Here is a 9,554-nt window from a genome sequence, read left to right as displayed (position 1 = left end):
ATGCTGCCAATTGCATTTTGGGCTTTCTTTCTTCTTTTTCTCCTTTCCACCCACATTTACAAGAATATGATACATTGTTTTGAAAAACGCTGACAACTTATTACAGGCTTAAAAACTTGTACATTATATATTAAAAACTTTCTCCTGATTTTCCTAACAGCAAGGTACAAATTTTAATGCACCCAATTAGTTTTTACTGACAACCCTAAAGGCTGTCACTAACAAATCCCTTTTAAAAATAGTTTATAATCTTTTTAACAACTAAATCTTAACACTTGGTAAAATCAAACAAACAATTGAAATTAAAAAAAAAAAGCAAATTAGTGGTTTACATTTATCGTAAAAATTTATAATCAAATGTTAATTGTTAAAAAGATTATAAGTCTGATTTTGTTAGAAGTATGTATCATTTTCTTCAGCTAAATGAACTTTCATAGACATATCACAAATACGTTGCTTAAATTTAGATCCGGACACATAATCTATAACATATTCGTTACACATTTCAATATGATTACAATTTATCAACATTTCAATCTCGTAACAAATTGTATACGTATAATTTATATTGTTACTTTAGATGCATGCAAGCACAAAGGTAGGAGGATAGTACGGAAATCTCCTTTACAAAGATCTTGGAAGAATTGAAGGTGTTTATGTGTGTTCACAAAAAATGGATGAGAAGCTTATGAATCATGTTCACAAAAACAAGATAGATAAATAAACAGTCCAAATGCAAACAACAAAAAATGACATGTGTCATCTTTATACATCACCCATTTTCTCCCCTTATCTCAATTTGATAACTTTCTTTAGGCTCGAGGACACAACACGTGTCGATCACTCATTAGCTTGAATCTCACTTGGCATATTCCCTCTTTTTTAAATTAGTTCAATAAAAAATAAAAATCTGCAGTATAAAGTTTGGTCATCCTCATTTCTTGGTTTCTCGTCTTGCATTATACTCATAATATCTTTGGCTACTAAAACATGTCAGCCTTTGTAGGAAAATATGCTGGTAAATATTACTATAATCATTATAATTATCATTTGAATAACATTAAACATTGTTTAAACGTTTATATATATTAATTATAATTATTTAAGTATCAATATATTGTAACATGCATGCAGATGAGTTGATCAAGAATGCCAAGTACATTGCCACACCAGGCAAGGGTATATTGGCGGCCGATGAGAGCACGGGCACCATTGGGAAACGTCTCTCGAGCATCAGCGTTGAGAACGTTGAATCAAACCGTCAAGCCCTTCGTGAACTACTTTTCACCTCACCAGGCGCATTAGCTTACCTCTCGGGTGTTATTCTCTTTGAGGAAACCCTTTACCAAAAAACGGCCGATGGGAAGCCTTTTGTTGATGTTCTCCTAGAGGCAAATGTTCTTCCTGGGATTAAAGTTGATAAGGGTGTGGTTGACCTATCAGGCACAAATGGTGAAACCACTACTCAAGGAACAGACGGGCTTGGTGCACGTTGTGCTGAGTACTACAAGGCGGGTGCCCGTTTTGCCAAGTGGCGTGCTGTCCTTAAGATTGGACCGACCGAACCCTCTGAGTTGTCTATTCAACAGAACGCTCAAGGGTTGGCTCGTTATGCAATCATTTGTCAAGAGAATGGGCTTGTGCCCATAGTAGAGCCCGAGATATTGACTGACGGGAGCCATGATATCAAGAAATGTGCATATGCAACTGAAATGGTGTTGGCTGCGGTTTACAAAGCGCTCAACGAGCAACATGTGCTTCTTGAAGGAACCCTCTTGAAACCGAATATGGTTACACCTGGATCTGATAGCCCAAAGGTATTAGTAACCAGTACAGAAGATAGAAAAACTATAAAGTGGGTGAGAATTCACAAAAGATTATACTCTTTTTTATTTTCTCTGGGGGGTTATATATGAACAAAATGTTACATTTATGTTTCTTCTAAAATATTTACCAAAATTTGAGGGAGCACTTGTTTATGGTAAAAGTGATGAAATGAGCGGGTCATTAACATGTCAAAATGGGTAATTTCCTGTACTGATCAAAATGGGTTGGGCACTCGGGCTTGATTGACCTGAAACACTATAGTGTTTGCTGTGGAAAGATCTATTTCTAAGAACTATATTGTGTCAAATATGACTACAATAACTATAAGACATCAAATGCGTTGCATATTATAATTACACTTTGCGCAATCTGATACCTTTTTCTTATATTTTACAATTTATACATAATTTGTTATTTTGTTGATTTAATAGGTGACACCAGAAGTGATTGCAGAATACACAGTAACAGCACTACGTAGGACCGTTCCAGCAGCAGTACCAGGAGTTGTGTTTTTATCTGGTGGACAAAGTGAAGAAGAAGCGACAGTGAATCTGAATGCAATGAACAAGTTGGAAGTGTTAAAGCCATGGACACTATCGTTCTCATTTGGGCGAGCTTTGCAGTCAAGCACACTTAAGACATGGGGCGGAAAGAAGGAGAACGTGGCAGCAGCACAAGCCAATTTCTTGTCAAGGTGCAAGGCTAACTCCGAGGCGACTCTTGGGACATATGGAGGAGATGGTGCAGGTGGTTTGGCTTCCGAGAGTTTGTATGTGAAGGGATACAAATACTAACTAAGTTACCTATGACGCAGTGAAAACTGAAAAGAGTTGGTGGAAAAAATATTGTAATTTGAATTGTTATGTTCATGTTATATATGTGGATATATATCCTTACATTGAGATTCATACTTGTTATTAATTCACTACTCTATATATTGACCCTTAATTCTATTAGACCCAGTTTGGTAGATTAGAATCATGGTTGGAATGGAATGTTAAATTCTATTGGAATGAGAAAAGGTTGTTTGTTTTCACTTTTAGAAGCTCATTCCAAATGGGATGCTATTCATTTTCAAACTCAGTTTTTCCATTCTAACCTCCCTTTCTTTCATTTCATATCTACTTTAAAAGAAATTTACCCATTATGTCCCTTTAATTCCTACAAAATCTCAACTACTCTGTCCATTTCATTCATCCCTCTATTCATATATATACCAAACAACATGCAATGCATTGTAAGTTAATTTCATTCAAATATGGATATGGCTATCAAAAACAACATTAGAACGATAATAACTCATTCAATTACTAGAAAAAAGTAAAATAAGGGCAACATTGTAATCTTGTCAGTTGTCACTCCACTATGAATTATTAGGCATTTCCTAATCCTTTGTGTATTTTTCAATTTGAAACTTACTTTGGAACAAACAGAGTTTATTTTAAAGAATGTTGATGTCTTTTAAGATCTTCCACTCATATCTAGCTACAAGGCCACCTTAAAGATGATTAGTGTATGCTAAACTAGAAGTACTAAAGATGATACCACTTAAAAGATGAGCTTTCAGGAAATAATTCTCTTTTAGAATATAAGTATCATTCACGTTTACCACATGTAATTCTTTAGTAAACAAGTGCTTGTTTATACTCTTTGGGAGTGGGTTCTTTCTTCAGTTCTAAAAATAGTAAAGTTTATCCGTGAGACATGCAGGAACCTTCTTAGGATTAAACAATTTCCTATACCTGATTAGAAAAAATGTACTAAAGAGTAATGCCTATATCTATAATATAACTAAAAGAGGGGGTTGGGGGTACACTTGGCACCCCTAATCCCTCTTCTTTAGCCTAATTCTCTATCCTTATTAATTCTCTAATTTTTTAATATTAATCTAAATTAATTTACACTTTTTGGTTTTTTCATCACCAATTTACACTTTAACCCCAATCTGATACAATTAATTTACATTTTTTGGTTTCCCATCACCAATTTACACTTTAACCCAATTTAAAATATTTTTATTTTTATTTTTAAACTTTTTGATTCTTCATCACCAATTTATACTTTAACCCAATTTAAAAATAATTAATTATACTTTTTTTGGAGAGTGATATTCTTACAACATAATTTTGCCATCTACAACAAAGATACAAACTTTATTGTACATAATATAACTACATAAAGCAGATATTGTTGTAGATTGATAAATCGTGTTGTAGGAATATCATTTCCCATACTTTTTGGTTTTCCAACACCAATTTATACTTAAAAATAATTAATTTACACATTTTTGTTTTCCATCACCAATTTACAATTTCACCCAATTTAAAAATAATTAATTTACACTTTTCGGTTTATTGGTAATCTATAATATAACTCACGTACGACAACAAAAAAAAAAGCTACGATCAACTACAAAAGGGTTTTTCTTTTTATATACTTTGCACATAATTAATCATTATTATTATTATTTTTTAACATTAAATTCTTATGTTATTGTTATTGTTATTATTATTTCTTTTAATTTAGTTTGAGGTTCGTTATGGCTTTTTCGTCAACAACAAAAAATATGAGCACATTAGTTCATCTTGAAGATCTTAAGCCAACACATGTTAACCATCATTTACGACTCCGTATTGTGCATGTATGGACTCTTTCGGAGTGGAACAACCCGAAGAAAATCAAAACGTTCGAGAAGGTCTTTGTTGATGAATTGCTAAGTATTTTTCAAATTATATAGTTTACACTTTTAGAATATAAGAAACTGTAAATTTTTTATTTAACGAAAGTTGAAAAAAAAAGGATAAACTAGAATCAATATTTATATGGAGTCAATTTTCGTATGTTTCTTCTTTAGCTTTCGTATTGATTAAATTATGATATATATGACTTAACTAATTTGTAACCTATATTAACTCTTAGGATTTACGATTATATTTTTCTATAAACTTTTAGATAAAAAGTCGATCGAATTTTGCTATGAGTAAGATTATGATTATTTTAATATATCGACTATGATTATTTTGAATCTGTTTTGAAACTAACTCATTAATGGTGTAATTTTTTAGCTGTTGTTATCCTATCAGGGGAAAATGCTACATATTGAGATGGTGTTGAATGTTTTAGTATGATTATTTAGGATGGTGGAACAATTCATCATTTTAGTTTGTGTATGACAGATATACTTCGGATCTTATGAAAAGTATGATATCAATTTTAAATAATACCTTTAAATAAAACCCTTTGATCCACATTATGTTTAGGATGCTTTGCAAGGTTTTTGGCTCGACTCCCTTTTTTTATTAACAATTTGTTTCCTTATCTTTCTTGCATTAGCTGATAAAATCATTTGATCGACGTTTGGAATGTCCTTGGTTGGGTTCCTTTTTTATCCTGAATAATTTTCCTGGATCTGTATGTAAAGATGTTTATTCGATTCTTATGTTTAATTTGTTTGGGGTTGAATTTTTAAAATTGGATTAAATACATAGAAACACACTAACAGAACTTACCAATTTTTTTCATGTTTTTTTTTGCTATTTGCAGGGCACTATCATACATGGCTGGGTCAATGGTGAATGGACGGATGTTAGGTCAGAAATCGACCAAGTGTAATTTGTTCAGAAATATTTGAAGTTCAGATAAAATACTTGTACAGAAATTTAGAGGACCCTCTCAGAATTAGTTCTCTGAAGCTTCACTTCAGATCGAGATCAGCCCAACTGAAGACATTCATTCTGAAGTCAAAGACTGAAGACTGAAGACTAAAGAAGAGAATCCACTGAGAAGCAGAGCTCTTAGCTCTGAGGAGATTCTATCTGATTGAAGATCTGAAGTTGCTCAGTGTAAAGGACTTACACTACTTTGCACTGATTACGAGGAAGCCTTTTCACTTTACCATGCTTTATCCAAACAATAACATTGTCTCTGGAAAGCTTTTTGGTTTAGTCAAATGGTTGGGAATAAAGTGTGAAATGTCACATCAAATGACTTTCACACTTAACCTTAAAATGCACGATTTAAGGAATCTTATTGATTTCCTTAAATGTATCCCAACAAAGTATTGTACGGCCTAGTCCACGTCATTATGGACTTTGCCTATAAATGCAAGGCTTCTCACATTTTGCAAACTGCTTGGAACTTTGGCATTGCAACTTGTGAGATATACTCTAAGTAATTCTTACGAGTATTTCCTAGTTGATAGATCATTTGTATTTCAAAGGTTGTTTAGATATTTTCACAAGTGTGATTATCTTTGTTCCGCAACAACCTTTGTATTTTGTTTATATCAATAAATAAAATACATTGAAAAATATATTGTGACTCTTTGCCTAATACTTGATTATACATATTATTTATATAGTTTCAAGCACTTGTTTCTCGTATTTACTTTGTATTCCTATCCATATCTGGACCATAATTCTGAACTAGTCTTTATCTAGATCAGAATTACTTGCCAGTCGGGTTACTTGATATACTTGCATTATCTTGTTATATTCAACTAACATCTTGTGTAGGGACTTACAACGGAAAATTTTAGGAGTATTTTGACTGATGGAGTGGCTATTCAGCTAGCAAAACTCCAAGTTGATTTCGGTATATCTATTTAATATATTTGAATTCCAATTTTTTAGTTTTAATTAATATATTTTGAGACTACCCGTCCATTGGACGGGCCTGAACACTAGTATTAAGCTCTAAGATGTATCATTCTTCAACACAACAATAACTAGAAAAACTGTTTCTAAAAAAACTTGTATGGGAGCGTCAGTTTCAAAACTACATGTCATTTTGATAGACATTTTAGTGGCTTTCGCACAGTAAAGTGAGATATTGCTTTGGATCATATTTAGGAAGTTAGCATTTGAGTCTTGTTTCCGTTCCATGTATATGTGTATTATTCTGTGAATTCAGTGCAAAAGTTATAATCTTGTTTATTTGTATGTCAAGAATGGTCATGCTACTCAGATGCAACGTTTTATAAACTATGAAATAGTAAAATGGTATTTTACAGAGGTACTCCAACGAAAAGTATAAAACGATATAGAATCATTCAAAACAACGCAGTACTAACCTAATTTTTAAATATGGAAATTTGATTGGCTTTCAAACACTTGCATTTGTGAGTTCCACTTGTGCTACAGCTGTGTTGATGGCATCAATGACATACATTTTACCTCCAATTGCAGCTTCATCCACAGGAGTCCGTTCATGTCTAAGCAATACAAACGCCAAACTTTCAAACTAAAGTTGTGAATGCCTAGACAATGGTAATGCTAATGACAAATTTCAATGCAAAAATTAACATACCGGTTTAAACTTGATACATTTGCTCCAGCTAGAATCAATATCTTAACAACCTAAGTGTGGGGAAAGTGAAGTGTCACTCACCGCTGATTTTTTTTATAACACGAAAGAAACAAATGATATGGAGTATTACCTCAGTGTGCCCATTAAGGCAGGCCCAATGAAGAGGTGTGTTATTCTCTACATTGGAAGAGTTCACATCCTGCATGGACATAAAGAAAAAAAAGGTTGGCTGCCATTTACAAAAAGGTATCGAGGGTTCACAAAATCAAGAAGTAATTGAAACTATAGAGGTCACATAGAAAACAACCTCTTGTAAGGTCTGTAGAAACAATGAATGCCCTATGCATTCATTATTTTAAGCTTAAGCAACTAATATTAATTTGTTATTGAACTTAAGGTAGTTTTGAAGCGTATGTTATTGCAATTTCACATCAGCTTATACAAAGCAATGTACAGAAAAATGAACATATGTAGTCAACATTGAAAGAGAGAAAATAATTATCAGTAACTTCTTCGAAAGAAAATAAAGAGGACAAGTGAAAGAAAAAATAATTGGAATTCATTATCTACGATCTCACAGGACGGTTCCCTTACCACTTTATTACTGATAAGATAGTTAACTATCTCAACGTTTCCATTAGCTGAAGCCATATGAAGGGCTACAAAAACAGAACACCAAAGAACCAAGTTAGAAAATTGACCAGGAACAAACACGTGGATATATTGTCGGAACTACTATTCAATGTGTAAATGCAACTTTGAAATGATTCATAGACGATAATAATGTAACAAGAAAGAAACATGAACATCAAGAGATCGAAAAAAACATATCAGATAATTTACCTGTTCTCCCTTGTTCATCCTTGGAATCGAGAGGAACCCCAAGAGCATCTATGGTCTTTACATGATCAAAATCGTTATATCTAGCGGCCTACTTATCAGAATCAGTTTGGCACAATTAAGATTTATTTAGCAGTCGGCATAATAAACATATATAAAAAAAAATGAGCATTGACCAGAACAAGCAGATGTTTGGCTTAGCTAATTTGTATTTGGCTTATGACTTGTAAGTTACAAAAGTAGTTCATAACTACAGTTTAAAAAAAACAACAACAAAACAAGGCTTATGTAAAAAATTACAAATTCAAATACGCTTGAAAATAAGATAAGCAAAACACCCCTTAAATCTGAAATTAAAAAAAAAAACAAAACAAAAATTTACAGAGAGCATAACCAAATTGAAGCTACATTTCAACAAAATAAAGTAGTAGCACTAGTAACTAAGTTGAAAGAGAAATGATATAATTCTCCTAGAGACCGTAAAACATGACAAGTGTAATCCACTCATTCTTTTTCCTAATCTCATCTTTTGATTCTACCAAGTGTCATGATCACATAGCTACTTAGGAGGACTTTTAGGAGGATTTATCATATTCCAACTTGAAAATATAAACAAATCAACGGAATTTAAGGATGACACTAACCTTTGGATTAAAGTCACTAAACTAAGTATATGTTGGTTTGGCAGCTATATATATATATATAAGGTGATCATCAAATGAGAACTAAATTAAAAAAAGAACAAATAAGAACACTTAAAACCTACATTTTGATGCATTAAAAGTCCATAAAACTAACATAGTTATAACTAATTATCATTATTTAAGTGTTTAACAACACATTGGCATGTCAAAATCAAGAAAATCATGTTTTTTTTTTGTGCATCCATCTTGGATGCATATTTTTCAAAATGATGCATCCAACAAAAATTGACGGCTCAATGTTTTGTTAAACACTTAAATAATGATAATTAGTTCTGGACTATGTTAGTTTTATGGATTTTTAATGCATCAAAATGATGTTTTTAAGTGTTCTCACCGTTCTTATTCTAAAACTGTTCTTATTTGATTGTCCCCTATATATATATATGTGTGTGTGTGTGTGTATGTATATGCCATTAAGTAACTAAGGTGTTAGTACCTCGAGCAACGCCTCAACGTATTCAGGGTCCGCAGCAATCGGGTTATGTTCTGTTCTGTTTGCTTCCACTCCCATTCTTTGTACGCGTTTGTTTCTTTCTGGGTGAAAGAAACAATAAAACCAGAAGAAAAAGTTCAATTATATTCTTCTGATTATAATTCTAATTCAACATACCTACTTTGTTTGAGATAGATATAAGATAAATAATGTAAAATTGTTTAAACCTGTTGGGAATTACTGACTACCTAACAAAGCAAATGAAAGAAACCCTAAACACTAAAAGCAGTAAATACCTGACAAGGGAAAAGTTACTGCTGGCCGGCGTGGGGGGTAAGATCGCAAGACGGCGAAGAGGCCGCGATATGTTTAGCAAAAGGAGCGGCTACCTGGCTGCTGATTTTCCCGTGTTTGTCCAACCAGGGATTTTTAGTTTATTTCAA

The 9,554-nt window shown here is 32.7% G+C and overlaps 2 protein-coding genes across 4 annotated transcripts; one reads left to right on the top strand and one right to left on the bottom strand.

The window, feature by feature from the left end:
• Positions 1–918: 918 nt before the first annotated feature.
• Positions 919–2,735, top strand: LOC122591044 (fructose-bisphosphate aldolase, cytoplasmic isozyme 1). 2 transcript variants are annotated; one of them, XM_043763235.1, is made up of 3 exons: positions 919–1,018; positions 1,135–1,817; positions 2,259–2,735. In XM_043763235.1, the coding sequence occupies exons 1-3, from the start codon at positions 991–993 to the stop codon at positions 2,619–2,621; spliced, it is 1,074 nt and encodes a 357-aa protein (XP_043619170.1). In that variant the 5' UTR covers positions 919–990; the 3' UTR covers positions 2,622–2,735. The 2 variants fall into 2 exon arrangements, with proteins under 2 accessions (XP_043619170.1, XP_043619169.1); XM_043763234.1 differs by having other exon boundaries at positions 1,135–1,859.
• Positions 2,736–6,782: 4,047 nt separating this feature from the next.
• On the bottom strand, positions 6,783–9,554 carry LOC122593483 (ankyrin repeat-containing protein P16F5.05c). 2 transcript variants are annotated; one of them, XM_043765899.1, is made up of 7 exons: positions 9,408–9,554; positions 9,115–9,212; positions 7,978–8,065; positions 7,729–7,793; positions 7,265–7,333; positions 7,135–7,184; positions 6,783–7,039 (listed from the first exon to the last, which is right to left on the bottom strand). In XM_043765899.1, exons 2-7 carry the CDS (start codon positions 9,187–9,189, stop codon positions 6,931–6,933), a joined length of 456 nt encoding a protein of 151 aa, XP_043621834.1. In that variant the 5' UTR covers positions 9,190–9,212; positions 9,408–9,554; the 3' UTR covers positions 6,783–6,930. The 2 variants fall into 2 exon arrangements, with proteins under 2 accessions (XP_043621834.1, XP_043621835.1); XM_043765900.1 differs by having other exon boundaries at positions 9,115–9,208.

Source organism: Erigeron canadensis, chromosome 3 (genome assembly GCF_010389155.1).
Source record: "Erigeron canadensis isolate Cc75 chromosome 3, C_canadensis_v1, whole genome shotgun sequence".
Lineage (NCBI taxonomy): Eukaryota > Viridiplantae > Streptophyta > Magnoliopsida > Asterales > Asteraceae > Erigeron > Erigeron canadensis.
Note: the sequence above shows the minus strand (reverse complement) of the source record. Positions and strands in the feature narration are given on the sequence as shown.

Coding starts and splice junctions, on each gene's coding strand:
- LOC122593483 (XM_043765899.1), bottom strand. CDS start 9,189: ATGGGAGTGGAAGCAAACAGAACAGAACATAACCCGATTGCTGCGGAC. Junction 7,334..7,728: donor ATCTTATCAGTAATAAAGTG/GTAAGGGAACCG, acceptor ATGTCCATGCAG/GATGTGAACTCTTCCAATGT. Junction 7,040..7,134: donor AATGTATCAAGTTTAAACCG/GTATGTTAATTT, acceptor TGTATTGCTTAG/ACATGAACGGACTCCTGTGG.
- LOC122591044 (XM_043763234.1), top strand. CDS start 991: ATGTCAGCCTTTGTAGGAAAATATGCTG. Junction 1,019..1,134: donor CTTTGTAGGAAAATATGCTG/GTAAATATTACT, acceptor ACATGCATGCAG/ATGAGTTGATCAAGAATGCC. Junction 1,860..2,258: donor ATAGAAAAACTATAAAGTGG/GTGAGAATTCAC, acceptor TTGATTTAATAG/GTGACACCAGAAGTGATTGC.